At 45.8% G+C, this 19,306-nt stretch overlaps 1 protein-coding gene and 2 long non-coding RNA genes across 17 annotated transcripts in view; 2 read left to right on the top strand and 1 right to left on the bottom strand.

The window, feature by feature from the left end:
• LOC147128531 (uncharacterized) overlaps positions 1-12,529 on the top strand; it is a 59,006-nt gene extending 46,477 nt beyond the window's left edge. Inside the window, exons 2-7 of the long non-coding RNA XR_015084005.1 lie at positions 1,497-1,594; positions 2,760-2,810; positions 4,373-4,561; positions 5,257-5,445; positions 7,030-7,203; positions 12,428-12,529. This is a non-coding gene — a long non-coding RNA (uncharacterized LOC147128531). The remainder of the gene's footprint in view (positions 1-1,496; positions 1,595-2,759; positions 2,811-4,372; positions 4,562-5,256; positions 5,446-7,029; positions 7,204-12,427) is intronic.
• The window catches only part of LOC147128530 (clathrin coat assembly protein AP180), a 24,300-nt gene continuing 5,231 nt past the window's right edge, over positions 238-19,306 (bottom strand). Inside the window, exons 2-23 of one of the 15 annotated variants that reach the window (XM_086019465.1) lie at positions 17,782-17,924; positions 17,628-17,703; positions 17,196-17,298; positions 17,020-17,113; positions 16,831-16,942; positions 16,006-16,112; positions 15,789-15,830; positions 14,852-14,925; positions 13,612-13,624; positions 13,395-13,528; positions 12,647-12,720; positions 12,517-12,531; positions 11,603-11,803; positions 9,343-9,453; positions 8,091-8,312; positions 6,164-6,217; positions 4,652-4,741; positions 4,465-4,526; positions 2,796-2,849; positions 1,983-2,054; positions 1,784-1,894; positions 238-1,325 (exon numbers count right to left, since the gene is read on the bottom strand). In XM_086019465.1, the coding sequence (XP_085875591.1) occupies positions 1,808-1,894; positions 1,983-2,054; positions 2,796-2,849; positions 4,465-4,526; positions 4,652-4,741; positions 6,164-6,217; positions 8,091-8,312; positions 9,343-9,453; positions 11,603-11,803; positions 12,517-12,531; positions 12,647-12,720; positions 13,395-13,528; positions 13,612-13,624; positions 14,852-14,925; positions 15,789-15,830; positions 16,006-16,112; positions 16,831-16,942; positions 17,020-17,113; positions 17,196-17,298; positions 17,628-17,703; positions 17,782-17,924 (1,940 nt within the window). In that variant the 3' untranslated portion in view covers positions 238-1,325; positions 1,784-1,807. Of the gene's footprint in view, positions 1,326-1,783; positions 1,895-1,982; positions 2,055-2,795; positions 2,850-4,464; positions 4,527-4,651; positions 4,742-6,163; positions 6,230-8,090; positions 8,313-9,342; positions 9,454-11,602; positions 11,804-12,516; positions 12,532-12,646; positions 12,721-13,394; positions 13,529-13,611; positions 13,625-14,851; positions 14,926-15,788; positions 15,831-16,005; positions 16,113-16,830; positions 16,943-17,019; positions 17,114-17,195; positions 17,299-17,627; positions 17,704-17,781; positions 17,925-19,306 lie in introns of all 15 variants that reach the window. The other 14 variants (XM_086019450.1, XM_086019451.1, XM_086019452.1 and 11 more) reach the window with 14 other exon arrangements.
• LOC147128529 (uncharacterized) overlaps positions 12,613-19,306 on the top strand; it is a 12,943-nt gene continuing 6,249 nt past the window's right edge. Inside the window, exons 1-2 of the long non-coding RNA XR_015084006.1 lie at positions 12,613-12,731; positions 16,728-16,956. This is a non-coding gene — a long non-coding RNA (uncharacterized LOC147128529). The remainder of the gene's footprint in view (positions 12,732-16,727; positions 16,957-19,306) is intronic.

Genomic DNA, 19,306 nt, shown 5'->3' with positions numbered 1-19,306 from the left:
AAGAGGAATAAGTGACAAGCCGTGAGGGTCGTTTGGGGTGATTTGTGTTTTATTGCATCTCATAGGAGGACTCACATGCAGGTTAAGGAAGAGTAGGTGAGGGAGGGAGGAGGGGGCCGTCGGGGACAATCGGGCAGAACAACGCCATCCGTTTTAAATCCCACTCCCCCCCCCCCAAAAAAAATACACAGCCTTCATAGGAATACTGAGCAAACAATATTTGCATTGTCTGGTATGTAAATGTCATTGTCGCCTTTATTTTATTTTTCTTTCAACATGTAATTGCCACAAGATACAGTCATTTTTGGAAATAAACAACACACAGAACATCCAGCGTATACGTGAGTGCTTTACAGCGGGTCTTCCCAGTGAGCAAATGTACCGGATGCCGTCCAATCGCATGCACAAATGTTAGCAACTTAATCGTTTCTCCCTCGTTTATCCCACTCTACACCAGCAGAGGGCGCCACGGCAAACAGCCAGCAACATCTTTGAAATCAATACTGATTTTACAAAACTGACAAACAAAATCTTTTAGATTGGTTATTTTTTTTATTTTTTTTTTTACATCTACATGCTTTTGCCCAAGATATGTAACTAAAATATATGTCCTCAAAATAAAGAAAATAAGTGTAATCTATCATCAAAATAGTCTATAATGCATATGTCAATTTGAGCACAAATTCCGGCCTGTTTCCATAGAATCCCAAAGTTAACAAAAGTAAAAATAAAAGCATGGGTAACGTCATTTTTGCATGTTTTTCATGACCAATAGGGAGGTTGGGTGGCAAAGCCTGACATACAGAAGGTACAACCATCACACACACGTAGCTCAGTATTAGCTGGGACGACGAGGAGTTAGCTCAGTATTAGTTTGGACGATAAAGGAGGGGGGATGGCCAGTGAAGTTACACACACCGAAACACAGTCCACAATCAACAACACGGTCCTTGTCTGCGAGATGCGAAAAGAAACCACCGTACCATTCCATTCAACTCAGCTTTGTCCAGAATAATTCTTAAATATGCATTCGTATTTTTTTTTTTTGTCCTTTTTCTTTGTTTTTTGTTTTTTTTCCCCCCCGCAGTAGTATATTAAGTAAAGTTTAACACTGATTTACACACACCCACACACACGCACACGTAAAACAGAGTGTTCTGTAGCTAGGGCTCACATTCACGGTTGTGCTACAACAGTACATCATGGGGTCGCAGGGGGGCAGTATTTGAGGGGTTGCAGTCTCTAGAAGTGGACGCTGTTGAGCTGATGGTGGTCGGGCGGCGGCGGGGAAGTGCAGACATCCAAAGCGCCGCACGCGATACCGCCTGTAATGACAAGTTAAAGCACGGTTCAATTAAAACTGGCTTTCGGGAGAAATTCAACTACCTGTCGTTCTCTAACAAGGTTCTGAATGGAAACATTTGAATTCTTCGTAATGAATTTCATTTCCACGGACATCCATAATCTCTGCCTTTGTGTGACTCTTGCTGTTGCAGGAAAGTATGCTGTGTAGGACCCAAGGGCAGTACACCAAACCAGCCAAATAGTGGGAAATTACTTGACGCTCAACGGTGACGGGTTCAGTGACAAACAGGTGAGTAATCACACAGTTATCCTTAAAGTCCTGATACACTTCCATGTCCCAATACCAGTAGTTAACTTCACATTTCCGACGGCGGCGTTTTCCTTCGGTTTTGGGAGCATGTCATGAAAACCAAACGGCCACAGGGACAGGCAAACGTTTGGACAGTTCTTCCAATATCCAAAGCGAACGCCGTCGTACCTTTTGGAAGGTCTGCGTGTGGGCCTACATGAAGTCCTTGATGTTGAGGTCATCCAGAGCGTTCCTGGGAGGGGGAGGCTTTCTGGGGCTCTGGGTCATTCCAGGAGACATCTGCGTACACACGCACACACGCGCCCCACTGGCAATCAGCAATGGCGACAGCTGTACTGTCTGTGGACAAATCTAGGAGCTGGGTTACCGGGGCGCCGGTGGCAGGGAAGCCCGGCCTAACCAAAGGCATCATGGGAGCTCCAACACCCGGTGCCCCCGGCTTTTCAACGAGACACACAGAACAGGAGACGCTAAGACACGAACGCGACATTCAAACGGAGGCTGTGTTCCGAATCATTCGCACATTTCCTCATCACCTAACAGGGATTTTTACATCCTGGGATTTCTGTCGTCGATTCTCTACTTCCGTGTGGCAGAATGCAAATAACTACCACTGACCTGAAGTAAACTAGCACCGCTGTACATCGCCGCTGTTTGGCCGAATCCTCACGTCTACACAATTAGGAATCCAAAACGCCTTTAATGCTTTCTAAAATCAAAGCAGCCTAACATAACTATTTTCACTTCTTGTCTTAACAAACATCTCAAGTTTGAGGCGACATAATGCCGTACGGCTCCAGCCGAGTGAGGGAAAAGGTTTGACAACACTTCTGAGAGTTAAGAGATTTCTTCTCAAGCTATTTGCAACATTTTCAATGGGTTGATAAGCAGCAAACGTCATGGGGACAGACCAACAGTATTTGTGGAAATTGGCCCTATTTGGACAGAGGAGCTGGAGTGGATGATCTACACTCACAACATATTCAAAGAGCGATACAAAATGGCAAACAGCAAATATTAGTGAGTGATTCCAAACACAGCCTGACTGCATGTGACACATAAAAGGGGGGTTGAGGGGAATCGGCGTCAGACGCTTTCCGGTAATGTCCACCATTTATTTATTTATTATTTTTTTTTTTTTCAGTGACATTACTGGACTGGACTGGACTGGTGCTCTTACCATGCCGTAGCCTGGGTGAGTCCCCATAAATGGAGGAACACCCGTGGGTGCTGGCTAAAGGTGTAGAGGGGAGGGAGAGGAGGCGGAGTTGGGGTCACTACATGTAAGACAAAAACAATGAAAGACGCACAGCAACAAAAAGTGACACACAACACAAAGCTAAACCGCAATACCAGTGCTGTGCACCTGTTAGCATCCTGACTAGCATTAGCTTGCCGGCATGCCAGCGGAGTGAGCATGGGAAGCCGTTTAAACATTCTTCCGTAGCCTTGATCTCCATCTTAAGGTCCAAGTACGAGTATGCTCTCTGTCCTCAAAAGACAATTGGCCGACTAGTAGACTGGCTGCGTCTTTTTTCCTCCCACTACTGTTTGATATTCCTGCACATTACGAAGACAACTGTCATACTAGTAGGGCGGATGGAACGATAGTTCTAAGTTATTAGTGTGGCAAAACTCCAACATTTTACATCACGTACCACCTTCTTTCATAAAGAATTAAATGCAAATGTGCTATAAAGTTGAATATCCGATAGATGTACAAGTACCACACTTTGAGTCACTGTGCTAGTCCGCATGCTGCGAAAACTACTAGAGAAGCGCTAGATAGTAGAATTATATGTCACTAGTAGTAGCAGTTGTCACCTTGTGCAGTTTTTCCTCTATTGTGACATGTCGTTTAGTTGCCCTACTAGCACGAAAAAGTTGCCCTCTTAGTGAGGACGAGCGTACGAACGAGTACGTTGACCTCAAGATGGATGTCAAGGATGTGGAAGAAATGCTGAAACGGTTTTCCATAAGCTTGCAGATGAGAGCGTTTAAACTACCACTAAATCTGTTATAATGGAAAGAATACTTCAATAAGAAGCAAATAAAGTGAGGTGAGAGGGCAGAGTTTTGCACAGGGGTGGGCAAGGAACAGTTTTTCAAGCATTTACATTACGGAGAGTCCTGTTGTATTTGTTGCATTCGTTTAGCCGTTCCCCCCTTCAAATTGCAATTTTTCTATTCATTTAATTTTCATTCATTTGCTAAATGAGGTATTGTAAAGTAAAATGTTTGAACATATTCAGTTATTTTCTTTGATTTTACAGAACTATAATTAAGGGAAATGAACAGCATAATATTAAAAAAATGAGAATAAACTACAAGTATTTGATTGTCGAAATTGTTTTCCCCCTCATCTACATCACCGGTTATAAAATAAGTCAGTCTCAAATTGATTTGGTCATTATTAATAAATGTTACATAATATACTACATTAGCTGTAATGAAAATGAAAAACTCGATCCAATTATTTGAATAAAATAAACTAATTAGCACATTCCTCGCTATTTTTTTTTCCGACCTGATCTACTCACGACTCGGCTGTGTTCACGGGCATCAGAGTTAGCCCACCCCCACCTCTGCTGCAAAGAAGGTGGCTTGGCGTGCATTTTATTTGTATTGCCGCTCAGTATGCGTAAGAACTTCAAACGAGCTGTCTATCATTTGCCACCTCATCACTCTCAAAGCCGATCAATCATCCTACAAATGATTTCTGAAGTCATGTGGTGCTCTCTGGCTGCTTCTCTTTAGTGGGACGCGGCGAGCCGGATGAGGGCAACGCGGCTCGCCCCCGCCATGCGGCACCACTCCATGCTCACACGTAAGACACAGACAACATTTACCCTGGGGGCCCCCCAGCCGGGGGGAGCTACCTGAGGGGCCGCTGGGGATCCCATCGTCAGATCTGACTCGGCAAGAAAGAACCAGAGACACAATAAGGTACTGCAAAAGGACTTGGCGCCGTCGCCGTCTTTCGCGCACCGCAACCTTGACAGATGAATATGCCGGGACTCAAAAAGGACTACTTACTACTCGCCATGTTAGCAGCCATGGAGGGGTCAACATCGCCCGCCTGGGGGGTCAGGGTGGGCTTCATTACATCCCCTAAGACAGCAAATGCTACAGGGAGGAATTGCAGGGGGGAGGGACGGGGCGGGAGAGGGAGACGTTAGCTTACTACAGCGCAGTACGGTCCCGGTGTTGCCGTGGCAACCGATTGCTGTTGCCATGACGACAGAGGGAGGGAAGCTTTCAAGGGAAATTGAACTGACACCGGTTTAAATAGGACATGTGGATGCTTACAGCAAACAAAAATAACTCCGTTTACCATCTCGAGAAGTTAAATGAGGCTCATGAAATATCTTCAATGGGGCTACGGAAATTCGGGGTATCATGTCCACATTTCAATATGAGAAAGGGAAGGGGAGGAGCACTTGACCTAATGATGGATTGAAATTTCTGTGTGTCTGTCTCTGTGTGTATGTGTCAGTGCAATTGTGTGTGTGCGTGTCTGAGGTAGTGCTAGCGTGTATTTGTGACGTAATTGTGTGCCTCTGTGCATGCGTGTTTGTGTAATCTTGTCTGTTTCTGCGTAATTTTGTGTCCGTCTCTAATTTGTGCGTGTGTGTGTACAGCGGAGAGGCCAGCGCAGCTCTCCCTCACTGCAATGCAGCGCTTGCACCGCTGCACGTCCAAAGAAGCGAGGGGGGCAACTCACCAAGTCAAATGGCAGGAAGCAAGCAATGAGCCAGCCCGAGAGCCACGCGCGGGAGAGACGAAGCAAGGAAGAGAACAAAATGAGAGCCAGCGAGGGAGTGCCCAAAGTAAGAAAAACACAAAGATGGCAAAGTCCAGAATGGCAGAACATTGGAGGGGATTAAGGGGGGGAAAAAAGCCTCAAAGCAGCACATTTTTAGTAGAGCTGCTTGGCGTTCTGTTACCGCGGTGACCGAGCGGCCAAGGCATTCCCTATGGCGGCACGCAAATGAGCTGATCCCGCTGACATGACCGACTGGGATTCATAGTACGACTTAGCCACAAAAATGCAGCGCAATTTGCAGAAAAGACATTTTTTGCGGGTATCGTCTCATTCACGCCGCAATAAATTAGCATATGGTGGAAAAAGTGAAACTTTATTGTCCAAATTACATAAAAGCATGCCCAGAAAAAGAAGGCCAATTCCTACATAATAATAATTTTTTTCTATGTAACATTACATAGATATATACTTTAATGCAGTGTATGTATATATGGAACTCCTAGCCCAAAGAAAATTGGAAAAAATCAGAATATATAGTTTTCTTCTTTAACTTAAGTGAATGTAGAGGCATATGCATAAGTCAAGACAAGTTCTAATTGTCCTTTTTTTTTTTTTTTTTTAAACTACTACTGCTATCACTTATCACTACTAGTAGTCGAAGTGTACATTAGTCGCAGCGTGATTAAAAAGCATGCGGTAGTAATACATGCTGAAACGGCTTTCCGTCGACAATGTGTCACATATTGATCAAATGAGATGCAATTAGTCAGCAGTTCTTTTACCTGAGCCGAGTTCTGCTCCGGGGGCGCTTGCTGCCGGGGCATCTCCGCCTCCTCCTCCGGCGGACTCTGTCAGGTCAACCGAACAGTGCCACCCAAAACATCATATCCATCGCAGCGTTAAGGAAGAAGAAGGGAGGGGGGGGGGGTGGGGGACAGTCAACCCGGGAGCCTCGCACTGCTAATGCCAAAAAATGCTGAGAGTTAGACGGGGCAGATGCCGGTATACATCCAAAATGATACTTTGAGTGAGCGATAAATGCTGTGAAACAGATTGACATCCAACACACCAGACGGCTTCAAAATCGCGCATCAAACAAAACTAGCCATTGGAACAAGAAATACATGAGTTGAGGTCAACCAAGCGAGATAGAGAGAAAGTTTTTGTTTTTAAAAAGAAAGAAAGAAAAACCCATAAAAAAAAAATTTAAAAAAAGCTTCCAAAAATGGTTAACGGTAGATTTCAAATAGGGTCCACAAAAACTCTGCGCTATAGAAGAAGAATGTATAGAAAAAAAAGCTGTTCAGCATCACCCTTAAGCTTGACGCCTCCATCGTGTGAAGCTACCCACCACAAAACAGGCTCATGATGTCTCTGCTGTCAGTTTTGGGTGGGGGCGCGGAGGAATGGATGGGCGGGATGGCTGAGGAGTCGAATAAGTCCGCTGGAGGGGAGGGAGGGATTCATGGAATGACATTTAACATGACGCGATAATCCACCGTGCACACAAGTGGCGCGTTTCCTCAAATAGTGGCCACGCAAACTGTCCTCACTATTTGAGGAAAGGCAATCTTTTTCGGTAGCATGCAGAACATGCTCAAGAGGGAAGCGATATCACCCCACAAAATGTTCCTTCTATCTTTTCAAGGCCGACACGTTGGAGCGGGAAGTGAGAGCACGCCAGAAGGGGACAGCACGTGTGCAAAGGAGGGCTACCTGCTGGAAACAGGCCGACTGCGGGGGGCGTGGCGTCTGCTCGGCCGTCTGCCGTCGAGGCAAAGAAGGCTACAAACAGGGCCAAAATGCTCAAACGTGACAGCAGGCAAGGAGAGTACGAGAGTCGTTGCATTCATGGGAAGTGAGTCTGGCAGTGGCAGGCGGCGCATTTGCTAACCGGACTTTCTAACCTGACTCATGCCGAGTTTTAAAACCACATGATAACAGTCATCCTGCATGCCTTTGTTACATCTGGGCTGGATGACTGCAATGCACTTTGTTTCGGAGTCAGCCAGTCCTCCCTCAAACGTGGGTTTGGGTACATGGTTAAGCTAGTCAAACCAGCCGCAAGGAGTTTAGCTCCTACCGACCAATCAGAGAAGCCAAAAATGCTGATGTCATCATTCTGCCACTGTGAGGACACATTTCAAACGGGATAGGTTCAAGTGACTGCCCCATTACTAATACTTTGAATTACATCAGCCAGCACTACAGAATCCAATTGACATAGCAACACAGAGGTTGAAATCTGATTGGGCAAAAAAAAAAAAATCTAACGTGATCCGCATATACCGCTCGAAATGAAAATGGTAACTAGTATTCCGTAATTTACAATTTACCGAGTCACTTTCTTGTGGCATGTTGGTGCTAAGGCACAATGTTGAATTGATGGACGAGTTTCATTTAATCAGGCCACAACCTTGTCTAATAGGAAAAAGTGCTTTGCTACTGTATTCTGGCATACACAGGCATTTCTAACCCTTTTTTGGTGGATGTCAATTAGTTGATCCCTATCCCCCGCAGTTCACTGGGGTGTTGGGAAATATATTCATAGAAATTAGCAGACTTTAAGCTTGCGAATGTAGCTCACCTACATTGACAAGTTTGCTCAGTGTTTGCTCAGTGTTTGCTCTGACCGCCCGCCACTGGATTCAGGCAACAAAATGCATTTCAAGAGCAGAGTAGCGTACACACACACGTCCGACGTTTTACCGCTGAAAAAGTCGGTCGCAGGGAGGGCGTCGGGCGCTACGGGCGCCGAAACGGCCGCCGAGACGGTCGCCGTGGTGACGATGGTGCTGGATGCAGAACTGAAGATAGATGATGGGGAAGGGGGGGGCACCACGGAGCTAAAACACGAATTTCCCACACCAAAAAGGTCTAGACCCAAAGACGCTGCAGCGGCGGTGCTCCCGTCCGAGGGAGCGAAGGGGTCTTGTGGGAAGTGACGGAGGTGGCATGTGGAGGAAGTGATGTTAGATTAGATGAAAAAACAAACAAAAAATGGAGTTTTGCTGCGGTCATGAAAGCTGAGATGAGAAATGCTGCATTCAAGAAAACTGGAAAGTTGGACATTAATCGATGACTCCTACACCCTAACGTACTTAAATTATGAGCTCAAAAGTCACGCGCAACAATTTGACATGTTCATTTCCGACTGTACTCGCTGTTTTTCATTTGACGGTTTTCTAGCAATTGGCCGTGAGTGTTTCTTTGACTGTATTTATGACTTAATCACAGTGTTGGCATAGGTTAGTGATAGTTAACCGCGCTTTCCAATTAGCCTACAAATAGGCGATTACGTCACCACAGAGGTTTTAACCCAAGGACCCACGAGTGATAGATACTGGCGGTGTTCCACAAAGCTCTTTTCTTGGTCCGCAGGTTTTCACTTATACTCGGTGGTGCTCCTCAAGCCTCGACACTCGGTCCACTCTACCTAAATGTCAGTTACTTGGCTTGGTTCTGATAGATTACTTGCTATTTGTGGCTTAAGCTGGACTTTCCCACTTTACTTGAATGCAGCTGAGAAGCCCCCACAGGCTCCATGTTGTCAGTTGCGGGCTGAAAGCCAACTGTGGCGTCGGTTTGGCAAAAACAATGGCCACCCAGCACGTGACAGGACGCGATTACCTTCACACCTGAAAAAGTGTGCATAACGAGGGGCAGGCGCGGCCACCTGCCCGCATCCTTTTGTTACACGGCCGTGTGAAGACACATGCTAAATGAGAGAGGCAAGTGCATTGTCTTCTGTCTCCGTGGCAACAAGAAGCACAGATGGCAGCGTTGTTGAATAGATCCGGCCCTTTTTTTTTTTCTTCATCTTACCAACACAATGTGTGCTTGGAAAGCGTTTTTGGAAAGGCGGGTTGTGCCCTTTCATTTTACACAGTGCAGGAATATCTGAATCAGCAAAAAATAATCCCTATCCGTCGGGCTCTAAGCATAACATGGAGTCACCCACCAGCTCCGGCTGCAGCTCCGGCGACCGGGGCGGCGGGCGTTGCGGCGGCTCCGCCTTCGGCTGCCGCGGCGGAGGCCTCTGTGGCGGCGGCGGCGGGCGCGGCAAAGGCATCTGAGGTTTTCCCACGCAAAAACCCCGGTGGATGAGAAGGCGGCGCCCAGAGAAGGGAGTGAGAAAACGGAGGACACAATGAGATGCAGAAGAGAAGAAGGACAAGCACAGCAACTTCTGGCCTCGCACACAAAAGCGGACAGACGAATGGGAGCACAGACGAGGAGGCATTCTAACGTTACGGCACGGAGACTAGTCGCTCTGTATGCGGCGATGCCACGGGGCAAGAGTTTGATAGACAGACGGACTTTCCTCGGACGCAGCGAAAAGCACGTCCGTCCAACTCAAGTGTCTATGAAAAACCGCTTGAGCCTTAGTTCCATGTCCTTGATATCCAAATTAAGGTCCATTGCCCTCATTGTCCCCAATAAAAAAGGAATCACCAAGGATTGTGCAATTGTCCTTCCAGGATACCAAATTGGTCCAACTAGTGTCGTTCTACTAGCGCATTAAAGGGGAAGTCAATACAAACATATTTTTTGCAAGAATCGGTTCTATGCAGGCCCACTTAGTTGAAACAAGGCGATATGATTAATATTGTGTTTGCGAAATCAACAAAATCCACCTGTTTGTAGCCATCTCGGGGGGGGGCGGCCATTTCGTCGCTTCTGTCGACTGAAAATGACATCACAGTTGCTCGGGGCTCAAGTAAAGACCAATCCCGGTTCACCTGTTTTGTGAAGCCGAGCCACGATCGGTGGTTTTCTGAGGCCTGAGCAACTGTGATGTCATTTTCAGTGACAGAAGTGACAAAATGGCCGCCCCCGGAGATGGCTAAAAACGAGTGGATTAACTCTTATTCCACAAGCGTAATAATGCCCCGTTTCAACTAGTGGGCCTGTGTAGAACATATTGCAAAAAAAATATATGTTTGGGTTGACTTCCCCTTTAAATAGTTTTCCTACTGCGGACAAAGAGCGCACTAGAACATGGCACTTAAACTGGATATGAAACGTATGGAATAAATGCTCCAACGGCTTTCCATAAGCGTCGAGAAGCTAGATTGTGTTGGCCAGTTTGAACATCAAGGCGTTGCCAGGGATTGCGAGCTTTTGCTTGATGCATTTGGAAATAGAGTGGAACCGCCCAAAGTTGAACAACACGCCTCTGAAGTGGCTGGGACCGCCTTCCAGCCGCCATCCAACCGGCGTCACTTGAGACTTTAGCGTACCTCACCAGATACGAGTCGGGCGATGAATAAGAAGTACACCCAAATGCTGAGCTGCAGCATTTATGTCATCAAAGTCTCAAAATCAGTCTTCGTTTTCAAGTATACGCGTATCGTCGCTGTCGGGCGTGAACCTCCGAATGTTGATATGGTCAATTGAATATATTTCCACAAATATTGTCCCCACGTGGTCTGTTACTTTTACACATCATCGATAGATAGAATGTCTGGATGTTTTTTCGACGACGGTGTGGGAAAATGCGTTATAAAGTTAGTTAGTTGAAAATCGATAGCTGTAATACTTTGCTAGAGAAGGGACTTTTCTCCTGCTGACTCTTCCTGTCCTTTTCCTGCTCTTTCCTGCTATTTTCCCCCTTAAATGTTGAATTATTTTGTATGAATTCTGCCTAGCAACGGTAGCTTAAACCAGCATCCTGGGACAGATCATGTCCAACCTGAGTGGTTCCACTGTATTAGCAAATCTCCTGTGGCTACAGTTTAGATTACAGCCTGTGATGATTTTTAGCTAATTCATCACAAAAATGCTTGCTATTAGCTAAGGAATAATATGAGCGCTTTGGTTAGTTTAAGAGGTACAGTGGAACCGTGACGCACGTATGTCCCACCTTACGACTTTTTGAGTCCAGGGCCGTCGCTTCGGTAAATAATTTGATGGCGGGGGGGGGGGGGGGGATGCGAGCCAGAATTTGCGGTATGGATTGAAAATAACCCATAGAGTTATTTTAATCCATTGAGGGTTAATGGGTTAAAAATAACCCAGCGGGGTTATATAGAACGCAGCAGTTTGAAGGCTGATAGTTTGGCACACTAAACTGGGCTGTAATTTAAATATGTCAGTCCACAGACTGCCGGTGCATGCAGCTAAGTGTGGCATCACATCGTCAGACGGCTTCTTGTGGGCGTTGAGCTTCCCAGAGAGGATGTGAGGTAGGCGACCGCACTCCCTGGAAGCCCACTAACCTCCTAACAGATCCATATTGGTGGCGCCAGGGGGGGAGGCGGCCGCTGTGCTAGTGGGAGGAGCTAGAGGGACTCCAGCTTCTGGTGCCGCAGGGGCGGGCGTGGAGGCGGCGGCGGCGGCGGCGGCGGCGGCGGCGGCAGGGGAGGGGGCGGCGGCCTCCGCTGCCAGGGTGGGCTCGGCTAGCAAGGAATCGCCCATTTCTGAGGAAAGGGGTGAGGGGGTTGTGCAGGGGTGGGCGGGGGGTTTTCAGACCCCAAATAAAGCAAACCCAGCCCATGTTGAGCGGGTGGCAAATCCAAATGAAGCCCAATTAAACAAAGCGAAATATTCCAGTCACCAAATTTGCAAAGAAAAACAAATTGCCCCCGGTGTTAAAAACCAAATTCAGACAATGGAGGACGTGGGGGGGAAAGGGAAGAGAGAGAAACAAGAACAAGACCACTGAGACTAGAAGAGATGTTAGAGGAGACAAACGAGGAGGTCAGCAAGACACATCGACAGTCGAACAGGATCCAGAACACGCTAGAACAACATTTAGACTTGAACAGCGGCGGCTGGCGCTTTTGGTACCTCAGCCTGCGGTCGCCACTTACCTAATTCAATCCACGTCTTACTACCACATCACAGTAGGTACTAGAAAGCATGACTGCTGCCCAAAACTGCAATTTTGTGGGGCACAAATGTGCCACATACTTCATCTGGAGTGCTTCGGAATCAGATACTTGAATTTGAATGTTTAAAAAAGCAGTCCTATGAGACATGTTCGGAAATTTGGTGGAATGGACTACCGGGAATAAATAGTGTTGCTTCTGATTCGTGTTTAGGCCAGCCGGCAGGAAGGCCCCGATGGGCCCGCCGCGGCACTTGAGGAACACGGAGGCACAATACTCAGAACCAACAGAAGAGCACTCACCTGATCCAAGAAGGTCTGCGAAGAGAACAACACAAGTTGTCATTTGTTGGCTACTTGATAATCTGCCATGCCTTCGATTCAATCTTCTATTTTTGCAGCGGTCTCTAAAATAGCGGACGAGGCGTCTTACCTCCCCAGGATGTGGGGCCGGCGGATGCTGCTGGGGGGCCAGAGGAGGACAGAGGATCCAGGTCCAGCAAGGAACTGAATCAAAGGTAGAAAGCGAGGGGACACGGTGACTCAGTAGCGATGCTGCAATATTGCGGATTTAGAAGCAATGGTTTTTATACATGCCTGTGATTTTATGTAGGGTGTGCCGTTTGCACGTTTTGCTGCTCAGTTGTTAGGTTTATAATAAATGTATTTCATATCTAGGCTAATTTCTGTTAGTCCATGCATGGCATGTTACCATTAAGCTCCAGGTCTCGTGTAAGAGCAAATTAAACGATTTGTTGAACATTTTAATGTTTAAATATGCAGCGATTAATTATGTGTCAGTTCTACAGTAAACCTGAAGTGGGCGTGACAAAGAAAAAAAAGCATCAAGCAAGCCCGCTTTCCATTTAGTTGGACAACTATGGGAGTCATAGTCTTCTCAGTGCTTCCTCAAAGTTTCATTTTTGGAGTGGAAGAAAAAAATAAGTTAAATAAGTATTGTGTAATCGAGTAATCTCCAATTTCAAACGATTTATGAAAAAAATAATAAATCAAATGATCTCACCTATTGCGGGTGGGTCTGAAACATATCCCCGAAATAAATGAGGGTTCCCTATACTTGATGATAGCTTAAAAAAAAACATTGCTTAAAAAAAAAAAAAAAAAAAAAACATGAGGTAGAAAAGATGCGAATGGTGAATTGCGCTCAAGCTGCTACGTACTCTTCGGCCGGCTCGGGCGCAGCCGGGGCGGCGGCGGCGGCTGCGCTTTCCCCAGGCGGAGGCTGCAGCGCGGGGACGGCGTTTGAGGATTTGGCCGGAGTGGAAGTGGGAGACGCGTTGTTTGTGGGAGAACCCTGCGGGGGTGCACAATCACCATTGCGGTCGGACACAAGGACCAAGCACAAGTCAAAATTATTGGTCGAAATGTGCAGCCTACCTTAGTTGGAGACCTAAAAGAATGAAATGAAAAAGGGAGAATTGTCATTGAACTCGGTGTGAAAAATGCGCTTGCATAGGAATAGATGAAATGGGATAAATGCTTGACTTGAAAAAGTCAAATACAACCCAAAAATGTGAGTGCATCATGTGATCATATGAAGGGTTCATCCCAGAAGCAACGCATCTAGCAGTACAAATTGTAACAGTGTAAAGAATAGAATTTGGTGTTCAAATTGCAAATGATGAAAGCTGGGAATAAAACTCTTCATATGATGCAGCCTGGTCTCACGAGAATTGAGTAGGATTTAGTCCTATCATTTAGAAGACAAAAGCTTGTCCGATAATAGTCAAGAATATTCATCGTAACTACATTTCGAAATAATTATTCAACCCATCTTAATATTTAAAAGACCCCAAATTGTCGGGTATATTTATATTTGTGTAAATGCAGTGCATGAAATAGAAAACAGGTCAAATCTGTGTACACTCTAAATTCTTGTGAGAGCACATTGCATTATGATTCATACTGTACATGTGCGTCTTGCCGACTTCCCACATGTATTCAAAAACACACACACACGCACACACACACTTGTTTGAGTACCTACGGGCTACCAAAGTCTCTATCTATTCCCAGGGGATGAGTTCCCATGTGAATAGTGTGCCAGTTTACCTGCCTGGGAGGATACTCATTACCAAAAAAAAAAAAAAAAATAGGATACATTCAAAGAGGTTGGGGGCCCCAAAGCCAACACGCGGTTTATGCTCACCCTTCACTGGTGATCCCAAATGAAGGAAAAGGGGCATAAAAGAGAGGAAGGGTTAAAAGGAAACGAGAGCAATACAGCAGCAGTCTAACTAACGGTCAGCATTGCTTCACCCGTAGATGGACATCTTGTCCTTTCCCTTTCCTCCCTTTTTTACCTTCCGTTACATAACGTCCTTTTGCTTCTGTGCTTTTCATGTCATTCATGTCTCCTTCTTTTCTCCCATCCTGTCTACCTCATTTTCTTCCTTCCTTCCTTAAATAACTTCATTTACAAAGTGTAGACCAACTTTGGGCGCGACTAGTGTAATCAAACGGCGCTTTTACTAATAATAATCATCATCATGTAAACAATATTCAATGCGATATTTTTTCGTCTCCGGGTTTGACATTAGAATGATCGAACAATCCCGACACCGGGGCTTCGCGAAAAAAGAGAAATAGAAGTGAAGATTAGAATTGAGTCCATTACCCCTTCTTGCCGCCCTTTACGTCCTCCAGGCCATTCATGTGTGTTTCCAGAGACTCCAGGATACTGCTGGGAGCCTGACACACAATAACAACAATGAGCGAGGCGCTCTAAAAAGAATAGATAAATGAACATGTCGTGCATTTGCTATCTGGGCCTTTTAATACCACCACTTATCAAAGAACCACCAAGTAAAAAGTGTGTAATATATTAGAACAAGCCTGTAACTGTGCCCCACGCCTCATCTGGGTGGAGCGGTTCGGAGTCAATATTTTACCAAGGCAAAATAAATACTTTGAATTAAAGGCATGCTTTTCATCGCATAGTCTTCTAAATGTGGTGAGATGCTGATTATTGAATGTATCGATGTGTGCAGGTGGCTCCAGACAAATTGTGGATGTCAATGAGTGGCCAGCGCTCTGCCAGGGCAAATTTGACATCCGATTTCAGTTGCGGGGCTCGGAAAGGCGCTGGGAAGATTCGATGACAACACATAAAGGCAGATTGTGATTGGACAAGAGAAAAAAAATCCAGCGTTCACACCCACTACTGGAAAAAGTGCAGCCTAGAGAAGTGCTATGAAAAGACAAAAAATTGGAAGTTAGCGTTAGCTTCTTGTCTTGACCTGCCATCACCGAAAGCAAAACTTTAAGGAAGCAACATCCGACGACAGCGGCGAGGCTTTTTGAAGCACACAATGAAAAGCGGGCGTCAAACGGGATTAGGCTCAGCACGCCGACACCGCATCCTGCAAGCAGGCACTCGGCCGTCGCTAGGGTTACCGGCTCCTCCTCCAGAGGTTTAAACGGACAGTCGTGGTCATCCGAGTCTGCCAGGTCCACCACCACCCCCGGGTGGAGACACTGGGAGGGGCGGTGGGCACGGGGGCGGGTCAGACGCGGCGTGTGCGAGTATGCGCATGCGCTTCGCGGAGACTTACGTAGTTGATGTCGGGGATGTCGTTTTTGTCAACTCCGACGGTCTGAAGAGAGAAATCGAAGAAAATATCCAGTCATTCCCGACTCACCACGCAACAACTCTAAGCGACCCGGTAAGTTGTTGTAATAAGTATGAACGTCACAGAGGATCAAGAATATATGCCTGTGAGTATTGTAATATTGTCTGTGCAGGTGCGTCCGTGGCGTGTGAGCAAATACCTCCGCCAGTTTCATGAACTCTCCGATCTTTGTCACCCGGGTCAGGAACCTCTTGTAGATCTCCAACGCTTCCTTGCAGTCGCTCTTTTTCATCTTGAAATATTTCTCTGCAGGAAAAAAGAATAATCCTACAAATAAATTGTCACATAACACACTAGTTGGACATTCTTTAAGGAGTTAGCAGCTGTGTCACCAAAAAGGCATCCGTTGCATAAATGTAGTCATTTAAGTAAACGAAAAATATTTAGTAATTCATCTCCTTAATTGTTTGGTAACTACAAAAATAGTACTATAATTTTCTAAATATTAACATTTAAGTAAAGGTTTGTTAAATTAAATAATTAAAAAAAATAAAAGTAAAAGTAATAAACTCAATGATTTCAGAATGAGTATTTAAAAGAAGTTCAACAAATTCTAGATAGTAAATCAAAAAAATTAGAAAAATAATTAATATATGATAAATGAGTCTGTAAATTAATTAATCTTATTAGGATGCTATATCTTTAATATAAAAAGCATTTCAATTACTATATAGAACTTGATTTAGTATGTTCATAAACGAAACATTTAGTTTGTGCATACACATTTAGCATGTATTTACCTTAAAAGAAAAATGATTTCTAAAGTTCATTTAGGAAAAATAAAATCAAGTCAGATAAGAATAAATGGTTTCACTGTTTACCATATTAACTTGATTTATTGTAATTGTGTCCCACCCACAGATAACCTGGCCCTGCACCTGCTTTGAAAAATCCAACGAGCATGAAAGAAAGTTTCGGGCCGGCCCGCTTTGGAGGCGCCACTGGCGCGTGTTTGCAAACTGACCGAGCATGTTGATGACGCCGTCATTGTAGGACGCGAAGAGCTTGACCAAGTCCTTGAAGAGCAGCAGGAAAGCGGCGTTGATGATGCCGTTGTTCAGCTCCTTGGGATGAACCTGCCGGCAGCCAGGTAAGAAATGAGTTTGCGAGGGAATGATCACGAAATCGGGTCAGCGTCGGCCAGTCGACTCACGTCAAACTCCAGAAGCGTGTCGATCTGAGTCTGCAGGACGGGCATGCCCTTCAAGAGCTTCTCTGTGGTCATGGTCCTCATCACGCCCTCGGCCCTGGTGGGCAAACGCACTTTGAATCAGCGGAGCGCAAGGGCGGCGAGCCCGACTTGCCCGGCAGCGGCGGCGTGGGCGTTACCCCTTCTTGACCCGAGTGAAGTCGAAAGCCATCTGGCGGTAGGCAAAGGCTTTCTCGTTCAGGTAGCGGCCGTACCGTCTGATGAACGTTGACATGTCGTAACCTTTCAAAGAGAGCGACTTTAGAGCAGTCATTTTAGCTCGGAGGAAGTCATTTCCAAAAATCTGTTTGGATTTGAGAATGATGAAATACTCAAATGTGGAGATGTGGCATAAAACTGGTTTTCGCCATTTCCGTGTTAAGATTTTGTTAGATGAAATCGAAGGCTTGGTTAGAACATGTAGGTTTAGAAAAGGACCTTTTTTGTAGTTGTTTTATGAATGGCGTTGATTGTAAAAAGGAAAAAAAAAAAAAGTATTTATGCGGCGTAGTCTGGAACATATGGCTGATGATAAAGGTGGTTTCACCGTAGCTCCGACATTTTCTTTTTACCATGAGAGCCAGTTTTGTCGATGAAGTTGCTGAGGTTGAACAGAGAAGTCCTGGAGGCCAAGTACTGGATGAACCTCTGCAAGGGAAAGAACGTCCTTTAGGGAGCAGGTCAGGGATGCGAAGGCTCCGCCCCCCCCCTCCAAGGTGTCCGTACCTCATTGCCGTGCACGCACATGTGGTGGGTGGTGACCAGGGCCTTGAAGACCACCACCCAGCTGGCGTTGGTGGCGCGCTCGAAAAGCGTGTCGGCCATCTGGGGGATGTTGACGTTGGTGGTGTTGGTGGCCGACACCAGATCTGCAAAGGGATTGACGGAAAAGGTTCAGATGTGAGGACCGCCTGACACGATAGCACCGAAAGTCCTTAAATAGCGCTCCCCGCTAGTCAGGAAAATCACCATTCTGACTTTTGACGTTGTGGTTTCAAGACAAATGGGACATGAAAATGTCATCTGATGAAATGGTGCAAGTGGAGCTCACGTTGCGTCCGGCGAGTGTGCAATGACAGCGTCTGGACATCGACGTCAGTGAAAAGGCCAACGTCAAGTATGGGCAGGCGGCATCGTTAATGGAAGCAGACGAAGGCCGTTACACTGAGCAGGCCTTGGCCTGGCTTAAAATAGACTGGCTCGCTCAATGGCAGACAAGCGGCGCAGTCCATGAGAATTGCAGCATTCCTGTTGTCATGGTGCTACACCGAAATTGGTTGCTTTTAAGTCAGACTAGTCCCAATGAAGGAAAAGAGGGGGGGGGGGGGGAATTGTCAAAATGCGGGTGTCTAGTTGTTTATCGATAAGATAATTGAGTATTGTTTGTGTTAAGCTAAAAGTAAATATTGTAAATACGATAAATTGACCCAAAATATGTATTCTAATTGTATATTGTGGACCACCACATATTAGTAAATGTATATTTTAATCAAATTAAATACATTTTTATTAGGGAGACCTGAACGGCCACTTACCATGTTGTTGTTAGTCTTTTATTTTCCTGCCACTAATGGGGAGACAAATTACGAAATTATTAGCAGTCAGGCTCGGGGCCCTATCCCCTGCAAATATAAAAATAATCAAGCAACAATTTAACGTGGTAAACTCGTCCCAAATGAATCGATACTGTACTGTTAAATGATTTCCACTACAGGACTCCTGAATATTTCAAATCTGTGTTGGCTGGATTAGAGGAGGAGTCATACTTTGGCCAACCCTGATCTGGAGCCACTCATGTTGCCGGGTGGATGCGTGGCTTTGGGGGTGTTTGGAAAGAGATTATTTCTAATCACTAGTCCGTCTTTGTCTTCAACATATTCAACAACATGCTGATCCTCAAGCGCGCCAGCGTTTGCATATTTTCCTGTCGCCGCTGTTGCCACACTGCGCATGCCACATTAGCTGACAGTTGCCGCCCGCCGTCTCTTCAAGCGCAAGCAATGGCTGCTTATGTAAGACGGTAACAAGTGTTTATTCAACACGATATCCAAGCAGCTGCGGCGCTCTTATACTGCCGGTAACCTTAAATGATCGTTATTGGTGCTAAGATATACTCAGTTGCAGTAAACAAACAAGGATGATAAAAATGCTAATGCGGATTGGCGGAGCTGTCTAAAGACTCTTATGGTAATCCACCGGTTCTAAGAATGAACTGTGAGCTCTCCTGTCAGGCAGGCTACTTCCGTGGGTG

Source organism: Filicampus tigris, chromosome 20 (assembly GCF_054856515.1).
Source record: "Filicampus tigris isolate MCC_2025a chromosome 20, RoL_Ftig_1.0, whole genome shotgun sequence".
NCBI classification, from domain to species: domain Eukaryota; kingdom Metazoa; phylum Chordata; class Actinopteri; order Syngnathiformes; family Syngnathidae; genus Filicampus; species Filicampus tigris.
This window is presented reverse-complemented; position numbering and strand designations above follow the sequence as displayed.